The sequence below is a fragment of the Scardinius erythrophthalmus genome (genome assembly GCF_964197995.2).
Source record: "Scardinius erythrophthalmus genome assembly, chromosome: 10".
Classification (NCBI taxonomy): domain Eukaryota; kingdom Metazoa; phylum Chordata; class Actinopteri; order Cypriniformes; family Leuciscidae; genus Scardinius; species Scardinius erythrophthalmus.
Window position 1 is genome coordinate 16,081,399 of NC_138230.1, and position 20,846 is coordinate 16,102,244.

The 20,846-nt window shown below is 39.1% G+C and overlaps 1 protein-coding gene across 1 annotated transcript; it reads left to right on the plus strand.

Moving 5' to 3' along the window:
- The first annotated feature begins 3,020 nt into the window (after nt 1–3,020).
- Nucleotides 3,021–14,315, plus strand: LOC308697014 (uncharacterized protein). Its single transcript, XM_081376040.1, has 17 exons — nt 3,021–3,584; nt 3,698–3,833; nt 3,914–3,943; nt 4,244–4,300; nt 4,479–4,868; nt 5,079–5,180; nt 6,855–7,087; nt 7,214–7,392; nt 7,627–7,720; nt 9,467–9,823; nt 9,923–10,040; nt 10,693–10,784; nt 10,874–10,988; nt 11,175–11,276; nt 11,994–12,158; nt 12,844–13,002; nt 13,745–14,315. Exons 1-17 carry the CDS (start codon nt 3,501–3,503, stop codon nt 13,942–13,944), a joined length of 2,613 nt encoding a protein of 870 aa, XP_081232166.1. The 5' UTR covers nt 3,021–3,500; the 3' UTR covers nt 13,945–14,315.
- The last annotated feature ends 6,531 nt before the right edge of the window (nt 14,316–20,846 follow it).

A 20,846-nucleotide genomic window follows, 5' to 3' on the forward strand; every position in this document is an offset into this window, starting at 1 on the left:
TTGAAGTTGAAGATCATTATTCACTTCACTGACTTTACACACAAACACTCAGAGACACAGACGGTTTATGAACTGTTGATGTTCATAGTCACACACTCATCAACACATTATATTTTATATATAAAAAAACATCAGAATGTCTCAAACATGAATTACACATGAATTACAAATTATAATAACAATAAAATACACCCAAAATTAATGAAGGAAAGCTCACCATGATCAACACGTATGTAATGAAAATGAAGATTTCACATCAGTCCCTCATGAAATGCATTCCCTATAATAGCATTATTAGTGGATTGACTGGGAAATTGTTCATGTATCAATAATGTATCTTATATATCCAAGCCTCTTAGTCATATTATATCTATCTTATATATCCAAGCCTCCAAAACTCATATTCTCATAATCATTTTATAGACCTGTTTAGAGGATCAGTGATCTTTTGCAACTTAAATAAATAAATAAATAAATAAATAAATCAATAAATAAATAAATAAGAGTAAATATCTGCAGTTCAACTGAATTTCTATTTGCTTTATTCCAGAAAACCATGTGTTCATCCAGACATGCTTTACCTAGCTTTATGACGAGTCCACTTTAGTCTGAATTAGATCCTGAATCCTTTTTTGTCAATTGCTTCCTCTGTTAACAATCCCTGGTGTTTCGGTGTCCCTGGTATCGTTGACGAAAAATTCAGTAGATGACAAAAAAAAAAAAAAACTTTGACAATCCCTATATGACCGCTTTCGCTAGCTATTTTTTGGTATGTTGGTCTTAAGGGCCCACATCAACCTAGCCCATAATCGATTGTCAAAGTTTTTTTTTTTTTTTTTTGGTCATCTACTGAATTTTTCGTCAACGATACCAGGGACACCGAAACACCGGGGAACATGAAATTTGGTGGGCATGTAGCCCCACTAGACTTTTACGGAAAAATTTCGTTTGGTCCCCGGGGACCACTCCCCCCCCCCGCACTGGGCCCCCCCAAACCCAAAAAATGCAGTTTTTCCTAAATAACTACCTGAACCGTGGCACGGAGGATGAAGACATTTTTATGGTATGTTGCTCTTAAGGGCCCACATCAACCTAGCCCATAATCACTCATTTGTGATTTGCGCCCCTCCCATAAAAAATGAAAATGCAATATTATTCTGCTTTAATCGCCCCTATCTTCAGTTGAGATGTTCAGAACTGCACCATATTTCATGTGTATGATTAACTTGACATCCTCTGGGGGTATGCTAAGTTTCGTAGAATTTCATCCATGGGGGGGGGGGTATAAAATAAATTCATTTATGTGCACATTTAGTGACTGTACACTCATCGGCCTGTAGATGGTGCTGTTGAGCGAAGGGTTGCTGGTTTAGGATGATACTGTCACACACACATATGCAGGAATACAAACAAACGCAAGCATGCACACACACTGACATCCACACGCACAGACACACACCCATACACACACATACAAATCCACATGCACAGACACACACACACAAACACACACGCGCACACACATGTACGCACGCACACATACACGCACAGACACACACACACACAGACACACACATACACAAACACAAACACATACACACACACACAGACAGACATGCACATACTACTACTTTTTTTAGGTATCAGCCATATACCCGATTTACCAATACCCAATGTGTTATGCTTGGGCAGTATACTAATGACGTGGGTGGGACATGTTTCATGCCATGTTAGATCACATCCTGAGAGTCTACGCTTTCAGAAAATATATAGTTTATATAGTTGAATCAGTTTTCTCTTCATGGTACAGACCAATATGTATTATGTGTACACTTTCTTCACCTAAATCCATAAAATCCCATTAATTTCAATGGGACATTTACTTAAGTGTTCTACTAGGTACAGTGGGAATGAGTTTAATTTTGTTAACATTGTTTTTTTTTTTAAATCTGGGACCAGGGCTACAAGATAAAACCACTTTTTTGGGGAAAAAATGTTTTTTATTTCAGTAAAACACAACAAACCCATGCCAAAGTCAGATGACGTTTTCACATTATGGATGTTAAGTGTCTAAACTAATGACTTTTGATATAAAACTTAAATAGTAATGGCAAATAATTACAAAACTCTAAATTATCCATGATCCACAGGAATACTCCAGACAGTCTTTTAAAATATACAACTTATATAGATAAACACGCAATACAGCCAAATTGCTCCACGTCATTTATTTTTGTGGAAAGCCAGTGCAGGCCTGAGCGGCGGTCATATTTTGTACCGCCATGCGGTACATCAACCCGTTCTCATTCCCGGGGCGTAATATACTTACGCTTTTGACACGTCCGTCAGCGTACAATTTCAACGCACATGGCACCCATGAGCGTCAAAAGAGACGCACAGAGCTTTCCACTAACTCCAATGTAAACCCATCCGCGGTACTATTGAACGCCCAGGGCACGGCGAACTGAGTGTTGATATAACACCCCGGAAGTGTCCTCATTGTCAATTCAAATGTTTTTTTTATATTTTAATATATACATATATTCATTGTTTTGACAATTTCACCATTAATTATCAATTAATCTCGATAAAATATTTGGCAGACGGAGCCAGTGGATTCACCCTTCACCCAATCAATTCAAATGTTTTTTTTTTTTTTTTTTTTTTTTCAGATTTTAAACATATATATATATATATATATAATTTTATTTTGATATATTTCAACACAAAAATGTGATTGATAATTCTACAATATGAAAATGTTATGGTCTTTTTCTTTTTTTTTACTTTACAACAGCGTCATGAATATTGATTGGTTTAAAGATTATTTTATTGTTAATATTTATATTCAGCCAACTATTAGCCACAAACGTTACCATTTCACCATTAATAATAAATTAATCTCGATAAAATCTTTGACAGAAGAGAACTACCCATAATCCGTTGCCATGGAGACACTGACGGGGTCGGAGACGGAGTTTGATGGGAGTTTTTTCTAGTTCGTGAGCATTTTGTGACGCAGGTAACTTAAAGTCAAACTTTGGCTATTATTTAAGTTCTGAATGTGATATTATACAGTTGTTTTAGAAAGACAACGTGTCTGGTTTGATTTGCTAAAATCTCGCAAATGTTTTTCAAGAAGTAAAACATTTAAATGTAAATCGTTGACTCGTTCTCATAAGCCAATTTAAACTAGCTAACGGGCTTGCTAGCTAAAATTGCGTTATTAAAGTGTTAATGTAATTACAATATAATTTAATAGTGTGTGTAAAATTAAAATTCAGGTATTTATGTAAAAAACAACTACAACGTTGCTAATTATGACAATATAACCTCACTTTATAACTTTGCATGTATTTTCATATTTGTTTCAGGCTACTTTACATTTTCACCCGAATACAAACTATGAAGATGCATTTGATTGTAGGTTTTTATTAAGTAAGCTATCTGTTTATTTTGTGTTCTGTCAATATTATCTCTCCTGTTTAGTTTGTTGAAAAATGAGTGGTTTTAATTTCGATGCTGAAGATTTGGAGTTAGAGGATAAGCTTCAGGATGTTAACAGATTTCTTCAGGTTTTGGAGGTAAGTTAAGTGTTGCATTATGGCAAAACGTTCGAAGAAAATTATTTTACACCTAAATTATATATTCATTATTTGGAGTGTTGCTTTTTTTTGTGTCTTGTTGAATTACACAGAGTGAGGCTCAGAAGGAACTCGAGGCACAGAGGGAACAAACCCCAACCCCTGTTCGATGGAAGAAGCGTGACAGGCATGGGTTTGTTATTCCTAAAAGGCCTTCATCCAGTAAGAAATCCAGTGGAATGCCATCTGGTTAGTAGTCCTACTTATATTTCTCCTTTCTGTTTACTTAACAATTTCAATTACTAAATTGGTCTCAATGTCATTTTCAGCGCCAACTACCAAGCAAGATCAACGCACAGGTAAAGCCAAAACACATTTTGTGATTATGGAAAACTAAAAAAGATGGATATTTACATGGTTTTAATCTCCATAACCTTATTAAAGTCTGTGAAAAGGAGTTTCAAAGTTCCAGATTGTCTTTCTTCTCTCCTTATGTCATGTTGAAGGGGTTGGAGTCTCAGCAGCAATACCATCAATTAATAAAACAGACCAAATGTTATTGTCAGAATTGTACTGAAAACTGATAGTCTCTCTGATAAAGCCTGCCTGTCTTTGCCACCTGTATTTCCTTAAAAAAAAAAAAAAAAATGTTAACACAGAACAGCCCAGATGTGCGGCACCTACTGATGTTGTTTCCAGTGTCAACCTAACAAAAGGTACATAATTAAAGCATAGTGTATTGTAATTGCCTGGATAAATTATACTTTTATTATTAGTTTAGATGGTATTTCTTGACCGTTTTGGTTTAGGTAGAATTGTATGAGCTGTTGTCAATTTGAAACAATAGAGTTGGTTTATTGGCGAAGTTTATTTATTTCATTCTTTTTCTGTTAGGATCTGAAACTGAGGTGCTTCGTCAGGAGCTCCTTGAACTGCTTGAGGATGTAGTAGACGATGAAGTATTGGAGGACACAGCAGTGATTTGTGAGGCGTCATCCGAGTCAGCTGCTACTGAGTGGGAGATCAGAAACAAAGTGTCCTCACAAAAGTGGAAAGAGGCCAGACCATTTCTTCTTAAAAATATGCTGGCTACCCAAGATCCACATCCACATTGTGGGTGCCAGTGTGGCAAACAAGCTGTAGTGAGGTGTCTGGACTGCCTGCCTTTCCCGTTCCTTTGTGAGGACTGTGATACTGCTGTCCATTCACGCTTTGTCCTGCACAACAGAGAGTCACTAACTGGAGGATTTCGGCAGCCTTTGTCAGAGTTGCGCCAGCAAATGGGTAAGACCATTTCCAAGTATTATGCCTTACTATAGATGAAACGTGCTATTCTTGTAACTGGATTCACATTAAGAAACCAAATGTTGATGTTTTTCAAATTCTCTATGCAATGCATCTTTTTAGTTGAAGAAATAGTTAATTTTGCATAACAAGTTAGTGTGTGTGCTTTTTTTGGTATCTAAACAATACACATTTTCATTTTTTTGATAGCACGGCTGTTACCTATACAGAGACCAGATCGTGTGTGTGGCTGTTCAACAGGCAACATTCATGCGTCACCTGGCAGAAATGTGTCTGTCATTACCATAAATGGTAAGTGGACATTTTACACATGGCAGTTTCGCCTCTTGAGAAGTTGCAGTTTCTATTATTTAGTCAGTGTAACTTACCCTGTACACTTACAGATAAACTGAGGCATATTGTTGACATTTTTCTATCTGCTCCACTCGCTTGCCAGTCTTGTGCCGAGTTGTGCCCGCTGAGAATTTCATGCACATCACGGTTCCTCACGGGTATATTCTAAGTACTGTATAAAAACGATATAATATTCTTTGCCCAGTTCATCAATGTTGATAAATGATTCAACTAGGGGCGCACCGAAATTTCGGTCGCCGAAATTTTCGGCCGAAAATGCCATTATCGGTTTCGGGCCGAAATAAAAAAAACTGGCGAAAACGTAAACCGAAAGTGAATGCCACCCGCCCCTCCCATCCGTGCGCAAGCGCTTAGGTTTCACTCACGGTTGAGCTGTTATCACGCGTCTGCCTATCAAAGATTAAGCATGTCAGAGGGCTGTCACTTATTGCAAGCGATCGGGCCAACCAACACGTTTCGAAAACGAAAATAGGGAACGGCCTTCTCTCGGAGCGCGTCCAGCTCGTCACGATACGCCCGCAGCGAACGCATGTCACACAGCAACTGCAGGGTCTGACACACACACACACACTCACAAAATAGCCTATTTATGTACAATATAGTGCATAATAAATGTAGCCTTCAGTAATGTTTTTCATTGATGTTATGGCAGTCCACATTGCTGACTTGTGTGCGTCTCAAGCGCTCTCTTTACGTTCGTCCTAATGCCTGTTTAGTTGTCCGTGGATTTGCCTATGTTGAAAACGGATCAACGCCAAATATAGGCAATTTACTAACGATTCAATGAACACTTGTCTCAAAAATCGAACAGGATTTTTTTCACAAAAGTGACAGCCCTATACGTGAGGACACCAAAGTTGCAATATATAACATTTGTTCTGGAAAAATCTCCAAAATTGTGGATTTTTTTTTTTTTTGCTCAACTTTTAAAAAACTATTTTATTTAATGGAACATAAAACTTGAAGGATAATATTATTTGGTATTATTATTTATATTTATTGTTAAAATATTTTATGTTTTGTTATGTAACTGTTAATAAAAGTTTGATTATTATATTGTGATTTTTCATTTAAGATCCATTAATTTCAAGCAATTTAATATAAAATGTATAAGTTTTTTAAAAGAAGCCATTTTCGGCTTCAGTTTCGGTTTTCGGCCAAGTGCATCCTAAATTTTTGGTTTCCGTTTCGGCCCAGAATTTTCATTTCGGTGCATCACTAGATTCAACCATCCCGTGAGGTGCGGAAACCTGCACAACACCGACACAGCTGGTGCTCCGTCTCTCTTTTACTTCTGTCACACACACTACACCCACACATACGCACTGATCTCCCTTCCTTCTTATTGTTCATGACTACTCATCATGCAAGGGGTTTTGCCCAATTTCACTGTGGGTGTATGTGTGTTATTATCAAAACGGTATTTTTTTGTAATGCACGAGTATGACAAGGTGGCAGTACCTACATTTACAGTGCATTATTATGTTTTCCGCAACATCTTCTTGCAATCTTTTCCTATAACCATTTAAAGATGGAATTTAAAAAAGACAACAGCCTGTTTTCCTTAACAATATTACTTAATTTATTCATTTAAATTAATGCTCCCTACAGGCCGCTACAACCTTGTATTGCCAGTTGTGAGTTGCACCAGCTGTTGCCTAACATGGTCCCCCACCATTGAGGACATCCAGCGTGATGGATACTGGCCTGGCACCATGAATTTCTGCACCCTGTATACCACTGATGTCTTTCAGTCTTTCTATGACCTTAAGATGGCTGCACCAGGTGTATCACTTAAGGCGTACGTCAAAATGCTTGATGAAAGAACAGAGCGCTTCGGAAGAGTGAGTTTTCAATTTTGCCAAGCTTAATGAAGATGCATGCAATGTTTATTAGTTAGTGTTTATGGTGAGTTACACAAATATTATTTTCCTTAGAGTTTTTTCCTATGTTTGTCCTAAATCTAAAAGGCGGGCAAAATATCAGCTGATACCTTCAGCAAAAGCTTTTCTGAGTGGGTTGCTGTGACATACGAGGTGGAGAAGATATTCGACGAGAAATCATTTGACTGCCCTGCCTGCACTCCAGACATGCTTGCAGTGTCAGTTGACGGAAACCGCAAGCTTTATCGCTTCAAATCAAATGCAAGGTATTTCAAATTTAGGGTTTTAGACCAAAAAAAGTATTCCTAACTATTGGTTCCTACACTTCGAATGTTTAGTAGCCAAATCAGGTTAAGGAGCCAAAACGTAGAATTTTTCATATGAAATGATATTGTTTACATTATGCATTAGATATGGGTTAAATTAACTTGTAGCCCATGTCAACAGTGTATGGAAAATGGACATTATTTGTTTGAACAGCTCTCACTGTATTGTTTCAGCACTTCAGAGCCAGGCAACTTTGAAGGTGTCTTTATTCAGAAAGATGAGGAGGTTGCTGAGTTTGTTGACAACATCCACAGACAAACAAATCATGCAAGTTTCAATATTTGTTTTTGTCTCATTGCTGTCTTGACATTATTTACTTTGAGTAAAATAACATAATCATAGAGACTTATTTTAAATGTAAATGAAAGAGTCTTTAACCTAAGAAAGTGTAACCTGTGCAGGAAATTAATTATATTTTTTAGATTTGCTTGGTTTAGGCTTCTCCAGGGTTTAATGTCTTATTAAGATTACTTTAAGGTAGGAAAGGCATATCTAGAAAATTTTATGAAGCTCAGATTTAATTTATCTATCTATTTTAAAAGGACAGTAAAGGCTTTTTATATCAATACATTTGGAGGTTCCATACGTGTTAAACTAGTTTATCCTACAGTAGTTCTGCAAACAAACACATCCAGTTCAGTAACTTTTTTTTTTTATTATTATTTTTTTTACAATAACACAACACAGTGGTACCGGTATCTCATAACAGCACGTACAGCCATATTAGCTATATCATCTTACAATCTTTGGATATATATGTTCATACATAAGCATATAAAATTCAAAAACAAAATAATTATAATAAAAAAATTCAAAAGGGCATATCAAAGTAAATACATAACAGGGACATTTTATAGACCAGTAATCAAAAAGATATATCAGTCGCTAAGCATCTTCCAGAAAGTTCCACAGAGAAGACCAAGTGCGCCAGAAAACATCAGATCTTTGATGCAGATCGTGAGTTAGTTTTTCCAGAAGTAAAAGAGTAGCAACCTGACTCATCCACATATTAACTGAGGGTATTTGAGGAGTTGACCATAGTAATAATATACATTTTTTTGCTAAATATATACAGAAGTTCAACACACTTTCTTTGTCACAGTCCAGGCATAGACCAGCTTTACAGTTCAGAAGGTAAACATTTGCAAAGGTCTTTCCAATAATCTTTTGAACAACCATGTGGATCTCTTTCCAGTAACCTTTGATTTTATCACAATCCCAAAACACATGCATCACTTTGCCAATGTTCGACCTACATTTGAAACATAATTGAAAAGAATTGAGGAACATTTTATGAAGTTGAACTGGAGTTAGGTCCTGTGAATGAATTTATAATTTTGTTCCTGGGCCGAAATTGAGACACCTTTGGAGAAAACACATGTACAAACAGATAACCACTCCTCATCACTAAAATTTGATCCTAAGTCATTTTCCCATATCATTCTCAAAGAATCAAAACTTGAAGGACCAACATTAGACAGCAAAGAATATAACTCAGAGATCTTCTTCTTAAGAGTATTTGAAGAGAGAAGCTGTTTTTCCACGTCAGTAAGATCAAAACGTATATTACCGGTACCTTCTTTTGAGTGTGACTCCAAAAAGTGCTGTAATTGAAGAAATTTATAAAAATCTTTACTGGGCAGGTTAAATTCCTGCTTTAATGGCTGGAATGACCTCATTTGACCATTATCAAATAGATGACCAAACTCTGACAGTCCACTCACCCTCCAGGTCAGAAGACCAATATTCTGTACGCTTGGGGAAAGATCAGGATTGAGTGCAATAGGAGACTTAAAAGATAACTTATTAGGAATAGCTAAATATTTCTTGACACCCTTCCACACCGAAAGAGTATTTGACACAGTGAAAATATTATTCAGAGACTCAATTTTTTGTATATTATGAACAAATGGCAGAGAGCCAGTCCAGTAACTTTGAGAACCAGTTGACAGTCACAATTCTTAGAGGGTTTTAAAAATTCATTTAGTTCAGTTATAATCTTTGAATTTATAGATCTCAGGAAAAGGGTCGTGTGGATCTTCAAGTTGGAGAGCAGCTAAGGAGTCTTCCAGGAAAAACACCAGCAAATTGGATGAGGAAGGGCTTGAAATTGCTGTCTGTCGCCATGGAGTCCTCCTTGGAGCACTGAACATGTTTCGAGGGGAGATCTTTGCCTACCCTCTTTTCCTCCAAAGGATGTTGGCAGAAAAAGCCCCAGGAAACATCACATTCCTTTGCTCCGATGTGGCATGCAAATATTTCCCATATTTGTCCAAGGTGGCTCAGCAATGCCCTGAGATGAGGAAGCTCCTGTCCATGCGTCCTTTCCTGTCTGTAATGCACGCAAAGGCTCACACTGGGAAATGCGAGGTACATTGCAACTTTAATGACTAAGTTAGTAGTCATTTGAGTCATTGAGTAATTTAGAAATAACATTATTTTATGATTATTGTACGCACTTCTTATTAGATTAAATGGGGAGGAGCATTTCAGGAAGGTGCAGGCTCAACAATTGGAGAAGAGGTTGAGCAAGTGAACAGTTTCTTGTCCAGGGCAGCAATCACGACCAAGTACATGTCCAAAGCAGGTGTGTGTGTGTGTGTGTGTGTGTGTGGGTGTGGGTGTGTCTGTGCGGGTGGGTGTGTCTGTGTGTTTGTTTGTTTGTGTGTTTGTTTGTTTCTTTGTGTGTGTGTGTGTGTGTCTGTCTGCGTGTGTGTGTGTGTGTGTGTGTGTGTGTGTGCCTGCCTGTGTCTGTCTGTGTGTTTGTGTGTGGGTGGGTGTTTGTGTGTGTGTCTGTGTGTCTGCGTGTGTGTGTGTCTGTGTGTCTGCGTGTGTGTGTGTCTGCGTGTGTGTGTGTCTGTGTGTCTGTCTGTTTGTTTGTTTGTGTGTGTCTGTGTGTCTGTCTGTGTGTGTGTTTGTGTGTGTGTGCCTGTCTGTGTGTTTGTGTGTCTCTGTGTGTGTGTGCCTGTCTGTGTGTGTGTATCTGTGTGACTGACTGACTGTGTGTGTGTGTGTGTGTGTGTGTGTGTCTGTGTGTGTGTGTCTGTGTGTGCCTGTGTCTCTGTGTGTTTGTGTGCGTGTGTGTGTGTGTGTGTGTGTGTGTGCCTGCCTGTGTGTCTGTGTGTGTGTGTGTGTGCCTGCCTGCCTGTGTGTGTGTGTGTGTCTCTGTGTTTCTCTGTGTGTCTCTGTGTGTCTGTGTCTAGGAGGTGATTATTTATTTGCACTGACATTGAATTCAGGAAGAACAAATATGCTGACCCTTCTGGCTTCCGGGTGGAATAAAAAGAAAGTCAAGAATATGGGCCGCACTTTAAGCCAGAGATACACCAAGGTACATTTTTCTACAGTGATGTTGATATCATAATGAAAATAAACACAAATAATGTACATGCATACATGAAAGGACATTTGTTATTGTAGACTGTAAGGATGCTCAAAGAACAAGTGGACATCCTGAATGCTACCAAAGATGAGCTTGGTGTAGATGATGACACACTGCAGCTATGGGTGTCTGATGTGCAGCAATGGGCTGAGGGTGAGATGGCTTATTGATCATTGTTGATCAATCAACAATGATCTTGTCAGTGAAATTCCTGGGGTTACACAACAGAGTGAACGTGAACCATTGGTTAACCCTAATTATGCTTAAAGAAAAATGATTGCTGAATGTAATAGAATGATTGTGGTTATGTGTATACTCAATAATATGACTCTGATTTAGAAACTGATCCAGGTGATGGCAGCCTTGGGGCATTGCAGGCACGAATTGAAGAGCTCGCAGTCATCATCAAAGTGCGGACCCAAAACCTTTACAAACAAACTGGTAGGTCACAGTTGAAGACATTTGACATTGCCTAGTTAAAAAATGCACATGGTAACCTATACAGGAGTTCAGAAAACCCAACAAAATCTTATCCAGGGTGGTTAAAGGAATAAAATGCACATTTTCCAAAACACTGCTAAAAGTGTCACAATCGGGATTTGATTTTAAAGGGGTGGTAAAACACCTTTTTTCAAAGGCTTGATTGTGTTTGTGGGGTTCACTGTAACATGTTCATGCTTCGTTTTTTAAAAATTCACATTATTTTTCACATATTTACCCATTATTCTACACTGCTCTGTCCCTCCTTGTAAAAACGTCCGGATGATTCCTGGTTCTATGAAGCCCCGCCCTCAAAAATATGCAATGGGCTCAGATTGGTTAGCTCTTTTTCAAAGCAACATAAAATGGCCTCGCCCCCTTTATGTACTGTGCTCCCAGAGGAGGGGTTTATGTAAATATTGGACATAGTGATGTCAGCATGTCCACAGGAATGTCGTGTAGTCCCTATCAGCCGTTTCTGTAGTTCTTAGAAATTTATTTCTTTAAAAGCAAATATCTCCCTTTGCTTTAAACTTTGAACATTGTAACTTTGCAGATGTTTATGCTCAAACAGCAACATTACACACTAACTAAAGTTAGAAAAGTGAAATCGTGTTTTACCACCCCTTTAAATACATACATACTCAGAATTTTATTTTTTATTTTTTTTTGTTGCAGATAGCAACAAGAGGCGTCACAAGATCAGAAAAGTCATTCTTAATGAGAAAAAACGCTTGGCAGTGACCATTTGCGAGTATAACAACTTGGCTGAACCAGCCAAGCAAATTGTGTCCACTGATGCCAGTGTTCTGACTGAATGGCCTTGGAACAACATAAATGAAAGTAAGTTCCCCATTAAAGGGATCATTTTATTTCAAAGGGAATTTTGATATGTTTTAGCTTACCTCATGGGCATCCAAGATGTAGGTGTCTTTGTTTCCGCAGTAGTTTCAATTTTGATATTTTTAGGTCAAACCGTTCTTGTCTGTCAGTCATATAATGCAGGTCTGTGGTCACTGTCTCAAAGAGCATGCACAAAGTCCAAATTAAACAATTCCCCATCGTCCAAATTAAACAATTCCCCATCATAAGTACACATTGATGGCCTAAGACATGAAACGAGCGGTTTGTGTGAGAAAACAAACAGTATTTATATCGTTTTTACCTTTTGTACACAACCACGTCCAAGTGATATGAGGACGTGCGTGCTTCCAAGTGTGAGGTAAAAAAAAATTTTTTACTTCTCTGTGCACGCTCTTTGAGGTGATGACCACAGACCTGCATTATATGACTGACAGACAAGAACGGTTTGACCTAAAAATATCAAATTGAAACTACTGTGGAAACAAAGACACCTACATCTTGGATGCCCTTGAGGTAAGCTAAAACATATCAAAATTTAATTTCAAAGTGAACTATCCCTTTAATAAAATCTATATCTGAGCACTTGCATAATTTTATTTGTATTAATCCAAAGAACAAAACTTCTAACTCTAATGTCTTCTGTTTTGATGTTGATGAATTGAAGCTGCTGCTGCTGACCTTCACACCAAAAGAACCGTGTTTGAGAAGGTAATGGCTGTGCGACGCCTGAAAGAGGAGGAAACGATTATCTCTAAGGAAATGCAGCAACACTGGACAGCAATGAGGGCAAAATCTATGATGCTGGCAACTCTCTCCTCAAACTGTAAGCACTATTTTTGTCTATGTATGTCTCCTGAAATATCAGATCTGGACTATACTAATTTGTATCTGTGCAAAATTTGTCACTAGAGTTGTTCTTTTCCACATTCTTCTACTGAAAGGGAAATGACTGCTTACTATCCTGAAATCTGAAATTTAAACATAAACCAGGCAAACTAGATTAGATACGTAATAAACACAACAGGCTGTCACTGTCTAGCAAATGTCACCGCTCAAAGTACTCAACCTCCAGTATTGAGCGGAAAGAACAGAGAGCAATAGCTTGCACCAACAAGTGTTGACTGTTGACAGTTTTTTATTTACTTATAAAAACTGCCTCCTGAAGCTTGTATCTAAATTTCATTTCACAACCCTGTTGTAATATGACTATTGAAACCTACTTTGTAAATACTTATTAAAGTGTCATTATTGGCTTTAAAGGTCCCGTATTATGCCCCTTTTCACAAGATGTAAACTAAGTCTCTGATGTCCCCAGAGTGTGTATGTGAAGTTTTACCTCAAAATACCCAACAGATCATTTTTTACAGTATGTTTAAATTGTCATTTTTTTGGGGCTCAGAAAAACGAGTGAGTGGATTTTTATCACTATTGGCTGGCTGGTTGTGTACACACACACTGCCAACACACATTTATATCCAAACAGCATGCAAAAGTGAATTTTGCATAATAGGGGACCTTTAAGAATAGTGTGTTTATGATAATATGAAAATCTTTTGTTTTTACAGCCTCGTTTGCTGACCAGCCCGAGGATGTGCAAAGAGGACTACAATGTCTGGTTCTTGAGAAACAATCTAAACTAAAAGCAGAAATGGTAAAAGTAAAAAGCTTTTATATGAGAATCCTCAGCCATCAACCATTTCTGGAAATGGACTCATCGGAGGAGGAGATGTCAGAAGATGATGAGAGCACTTCTGATGAAGACTAAATGCACTATGTTTATGTTTGATGTTATTGAACAATAAACACTTCTCTGGATGTTATCTCTGGCTTTTATCTAACTGTGGGAAACATTTTCTATATAATTGTTTCTGTTACCATGTTTTTGAAAGGACACATTTGAAAACAATGTTTGGGTTCAAAATTTTTAAATGAGGGGTACTGCTACTATTTTCAATTAGTAAAAAATAATGGGGAAGTTACTGTACCCACAATGATATCTGACCATGTTTTTAGTTATTTTCACAGCACACTATCTATTGGAAATTAGTTACTAAATAGGTAAGGATAGTTCAAATATTTTACAATCAAAATAATAACTGAAATTAACATAATAAAGCAGGCGTACTGTCTACAGTCTATGACTGTGCCACATGTTTTATTTTGGGATGTCAGTGTTTTGTGATTGTCACTGATCCGGGGGCACGTTCGATCTCTGATAATACTTCTGAGTCGAGTAAATGCCATGCTGTAGCCTGACGTGCACCTTCACACAAAAAAATAACCATGTTGCGGCGGCGGAGAAGGGTGAGGGTCTGACCTTTACTGTGTATGGGTCTGACTGCAGAGCCACAGTGAGTTTCACCCCACGCATGCGCGACGCGTGGGTAGTTTTTCACTCTTTCCATTGGCTGATATTCACTTGCGTCATACGTACCCCATGGCGCGGGGAGTTTTTCACGCTTCCCATTGGCTGATATTCACTTACGTCATGCGGAAGTTTGTGTTTTTGCTAAATAACTTAAATTAACCGCGATATTTACTTTAAGTTAACAGCAATCGTGCTATTTCGATAGATGCCGTGTAATCACTAGTTTGACTGTATTTTTTTTATATATATATTAAGCTGATATATGTTTTTACAACCCTAATTGGTATAAACTAGGGTTTATAAACCAGAAAAACTACATATATGGCGCTTATTTTATCAAGCTGCATAGCGCGGCTGTAGGGAATTGTAGTTTTTAGTCTACATTACTGTTCTTCCTAGAATTGGAAGTTGTAAATACTGATTTGAGAGTTTATTGTGATATTTAAGGGCATGATACACTCATGTGTGAAATCAGATTTTAAATATATAATTGTAAAATAGGTGAAAATCTATTTTACCTATATTTTTCCTATATGTAATTGCGCCCCCTGTTATTGACCACACTGACTATTAGATGAGGTCAAGAGCTTTCCATAACAGTTGGTCCCATGTCTGTATTATAATTTTTTTTTAAATTATAGAACTTAATATATGCACCGAGCTCAGGGTTCAAAGGCCAATATATCAAAGCAGGAGCCATGAATAATCTTTTTACTGACATATGTTACTCTCCGGGGCGAGACCTTTCCAACGATGTACTTGGTTTGGCTCTAATCCAAAGTTTTAATTTTGGCATTCTAGGTCCATATGATATCTAAGGACATGCTTCAAAGAGTACTTTGAAGATACAATGAAGGGGTTTGCTTGTTTTTTTGTTTTGTTTGTTTTTATCTTTTTTTATGTGAGCAAAATGAGTCAGCTTCATGTAACAATTATAATAATAATAAATAAGTATATGGAATTACAACAGGTTTAAGGGGCAACCCATTTACCTTTACAGTTTGTTGGCTTATAGGCTACTTTTTACAATACCCATGACATTTTATTTATTTCTAACTTTAAGATTCCTTTTTGGCATGCTGCTGCTGCAGTCTTTCTATCTAATCTACAGTAATTATAGAGGCCCTATGCTTATAGCTGCCTATTCCCATCAACCTGCTGCACAAAGACCCTGCCCTGCATGGGGTCAGCCCTATGTTCCCACATTTCTAAGAAATTCTTTTTTACAAAAAATGTAGAAAATTAGGCCCTATGTTCCCACAGCCTTCTGTTCCCACAGTCCTGTTTATATTGGGTTTAGGTTTAGGGTTAAAGAAAAACAACCTGGGTAATGATGGAACATAGGGCTGTGGGAACATAGGCACGCTCTCCTCTGCATGTGATGCCTTGACATACTATGTGCCCGCTTGCTCTCAAAGATGAGGCTTATGATCCATTACCTCAATTTGGCCAAAAGAGGTTGATATAATGTTGTAAAGCAAATATACCTGACCTTCAATCATCCAATCTGTGAGTCAGTTTGAAGTAGGTTGACAATGGATCTCTCCAAAGAGCTGGAGGTACAAAATCGTTGATGCAGGATCATTGCATGATTGATGTTGTCATCAACGGAAACTTTTTCCCCCCAAACTAACTTAGCCTGGATGCCAACCGAACTTTGACGGTGGGGAAGTTCGGTCTGGACTTTATCCGTTGAGAAGCAGGTATGCCTGAACTGGTTGAATTCGTTTACAACAAAGAATTGCTGCAGCTGGAGAACTCAGATGTGTAGATTCTGCCATCGCGTCTGTTATAGAAGATGTAGACAGCGCATTCATTTTAAAAGAGGAACAGAGAACCACGCATTTATCGATCGGAAAGATGTTTTTGCTGTCCTTCCTAAGGGATTCAGCAAACGTTTAATTTATCAGCTGGTCCTGATGGTCGCTAAGAAGATGGTGTGCAATGAAAACCCTATGGTCATTGTTGTTTCTCCTTTGGTCGCACTCATGGAGGACCAAATGAAAGAAGCAACCAAAATGGGCATCAACTCGAGGTGGAAATAATCAGTGGGCGTTGCCAGTCATTTACTCCGTTGCTCTGATTGGTTGTAGGTCTATCCAATTGAGTGCAGAGCATTTCCTGGTTCGGTTAAAACACTACCCATAATCACAGCCCAATGGAGCAGTATCAGACTCACTTTCTGACTAGAATATGAGTATGACAACATCAGGCAACTAGATGTTAGGGTTTCTCCACCAAATCCCACTTTGACCACTCACAACATGTCACAACATGTCACAACTCAGGTTACCCCGTTACATTTGCACAGTCTTTTGATTACTAACCTTTTATTTGACGTTTTGGGGGTTTTGTGGCACCTTCTCCTGGGAGGCCAGTAGTAGGCTGCAAGAAGGACGAAGAGGGAGCAGGAGGATGAGAGGAGGCAGAAAGGGGAGCAGGGGGATGAGAGGAGGCAGAAAGGGGAGCAGGGGGATGAGAGGAGGCAGAAAGGGGAGCAGGAGGATGAGAGGAGGCAGGAAAGGGAGCAGGAGGATGAGAGGAGGCAGGAAAGGGAGCAGGAGGATGAGAGGAGGCAGGAAAGGGAGCAGGAGGATGAGAGGAGGCAGGAAAGGGAGCAGGAGGATGAGAGGAGGCAGAAAGGGGAGCAGGAGGATGAGAGGAGGCAGGAAAGGGAGCAGGAGGATGAGAGGAGGCAGGAAAGGGAGCAGGAGGATGAGAGGAGGCAGGAAAGGGAGCAGGGGGATGAGAGGAGGCAGAAAGGGGAACAGGGGGATGAGAGGAGGCAGGAAAGGGAGCAGGAGGATGAGAGGAGGCAGGAAAGGGAGCAGGAGGATGAGAGGAGGCAGGAAAGGGAGCAGGAGGATGAGAGGAGGCAGGAAAGGGAGCAGGAGGATGAGAGGAGGCAGAAATGGGAACAGGGGGATGAGAGGAGGCAGGAAAGGGAGCAGGGGGATGAGAGGAGGCAGAAAGGGGAACAGGGGGATGAGAGGAGGCAGGAAAGGGAGCAGGAGGATGAGAGGAGGCAGAAATGGGAACAGGGGGATGAGAGGAGGCAGGAAAGGGAGCAGGAGGATGAGAGGAGGCAGAAAGGGGAGTAGGAGGATGAGAGGAGGCAGGAAAGGGAGCAGGGGGATGAGAGGAGGCAGAAATGGGAACAGGGGGATGAGAGGAGGCAGGAAAGGGAGCAGGAGGATGAGAGGAGGCAGAAAGGGGAGCAGGAGGATGAGAGGAGGCAGGAAAGGGAGCAGGGGGATGAGAGGAGGCAGAAAGGGGAGCAGGAGGATGAGAGGAGGCAGGAAAGGGAGCAGGAGGATGAGAGGAGGCAGAAATGGGAACAGGGGGATGAGAGGAGGCAGGAAAGGGAGCAGGGGGATGAGAGGAGGCAGAAAGGGGAGCAGGAGGATGAGAGGAGGCAGGAAAGGGAGCAGGAGGATGAGAGAGGGGAGAAGGTGACACAGGCACAAGATGAAGCACATATTCTTCAGTCACTGGAGCTACTCCAGCTGCTGAGTCCTCCTGCACTGGTGGAACTGGTTCCACTGGGCTGCTGCTGGGCTGCTGTCCCCCTGAAGCTGGTTGATGAGCACATAAATCTGCAAATTTTGAATATTAAATGCAAGTAAAACTGGGTGAAATATAAATATACACATTATACATATTAAATAAGATGTTTTTTTGCAGCTTACATAGCAGCACATTTTATGTTAAATAGGTTGTCGAACAATGACTAGTTGTAAATATTGTAATACACAGTTTGGTCATTATTTAGGTTTTTCCCCACTGTGAACGTAATTAGACTAACATAACACAGAGTGTTTTAAGTGTCTTTGTGTCCTGGCCCCCTTTACCCTAATTGCATTTTCCAGACATAACACTGTGATTTAGATTTCTTAATATTATTCCCATTTTTAAAACACCATGTTAATATAGTTGCTGGCACTTAAAACAGTTTGAGCTAGATAATCCACTATGAAGATTATGTCATCTTATTGTTTTTTATTGCACAGTCAATGCAAAGCCCCTCTTTCTAATCAAATCAGACAATTTCCTCCCGGCGATCAACTATATACCTCAATTAATATTTCAGTTGCTGGACAATACAAAAGGTGAAGCAGGGATAAATGATATTTATGCTAGTCAATATTAGTTTTCACATTTGACACGGATAAGGGTTTGAGCATACACCTTTATGACGTACATCCTCTAATGACATTAGTAAACTTTGTTTATTTTACAAAGACTGATACATCTACCAAGTAGTCTGGTTATGAATTTTGTTCATTGGTGTTTTGCAAACTACCACAGCGTGGATGTTAAACATAAAGGAAACTGAAGACAGTGTTTGACCAAGATTATCCCCAAAACATAAACCGGTATGCCCTTATAAGTTTCTTGGCTCCTCCTCTATTGAGCGACTTTGTAAACACAGCACCACAAACCCAAACCTTCTGGCACATTACACATTTATGTATTATAAGTGTGCATTGCTCAATAAACCTGAAATGAAATGAAAGTGGAGACTCAATTGTTTTAAAACTCATTTAGGCTTTCTTCTATTGAGATCTAAAATGGTAAAATACATGAGCCTGTTGAGGCCATAGCCCCTAAAGCAGTGGTTGGTAATAAGCGGCAGGATTACTTCGATACATTTTTTATTTATTTTTTTTATTATAAAGGCGGGTGCTGAAACAGCCATGAAAGCAAAAGTTACTTAAAGGGATACTTCACTTTAAAATGAAAATTGTCATCATACACTCACCCTCAAGTTGTTTCAAACCTGTATGAATTTCTTTCTTCTGCTGAACAGAAAGGAAGATATTTTGAAAAATGTCAGTAACCAAACGGTTAACTGGAGCCATTGACTTCCATAGTAAGAAAAAATATATACTATGGAAGTCAATGGCTCCAGTTAACTATTTGGCTGCCAACATTCTTCAAAATATCTTCCTTTGTGTTCAGCAAAGAAATTCATACAGGTTTGAAACAACTTGAGGGTGAGTGTTAGCCTGACTACGTCAGACTTCATACTTCCGCTCAATTTCAGTTCGCTTCTGTAAAACGATCGCGGATATGGAGACACGGGATGCAATTCGGTCTGTTGTGGAGAAAATTCACGGCATTTGCAAACTGAAGCCCGAACAAGAAGAGTGTTTGAACCTATTTCAAACTTAGCATTGTAGTGTTTAACCCACCTCGGTGACACTGCTCTGTGATGGCAAGTCATGACTTCCTTGGCTTTTTTATGGTCCTTGGAGTTTTATCTGTCAAGCTCAAACTGGCACCCTTTTGACAGGTCAGTGTCTCCTTTCTTTTCCAGTCCTTAAATATTTCCATGTCATGCTGTAATCTTGCAATTAAGTTGCTGCATTTCCGACAGACTTGAGAAGAACTAAGAGCTGTGTTTAACAGTACTAATCCTAACTTTGACAGTTGGCTACAAATATTTTCTCAATTCTCTCTACTGTCAAATATTAGTTTAGAGGCCCTGATTCTACCATGGATGCATATATTTACTTCACATAATCTTCACAAAAGTCATTCTCAGCCATGTTCACTGGTATTTAGCGCAATAGTTTTGTTTTCGCATCATACAGTGGAAATTTGATGCGACTGAGACGGCGCATAACATACGTCATAACCAAACGTTATGTGATTGGCTTACGGGTCACCTATGAGTTTCAACTTTAGACAAGCCGCCCCCGCGAGAAAGAAAACGTTTTTCTATTACGCCATTCCAGACTCTCTCTATGAAGCAAAGCGAAGTAGCAGAGTCTGGTATTACCAGGCTAGGTGAGTGTATGATGACATAATTTTCATTTTAAAGTAAACTATCCCTTTAAATAATCACTTCCGCTTAAGTGATTGATTAAGTGGCCATAGGTTGCACAGCCGGCAAATGTCAGAATATAAATGATCTATTGGCTTGAAAAAAAGTTGGCCTGATGCCAGACTTATTTGCCGACCCCTGCCCTAAAGGGATTTTATTAGAATGGACAGGTTGTCTAATATGTGGTTTTGAAGGAGTGCAAGCGATTTCTTTTTACTTTTATGAATAAAGGCATAGGGACAATCAAAGAATGACAGAATCAGGGAGAAGAGGGGATGACAAGCTGCAAAGGGTATTGGCTCAAATCAAACCTGGGCAACTGCGGTAACCTTAGTACATGATGCTCGTGCTCTATCAGGTGAGCTACAGGGGCACTGTTTTTACTAAGGCACTTGAATGATATGAATAGTATATGGCTAAATGTGGCATACGTATAAATACCACTAAATACAGTCTAAATATTCTGTAT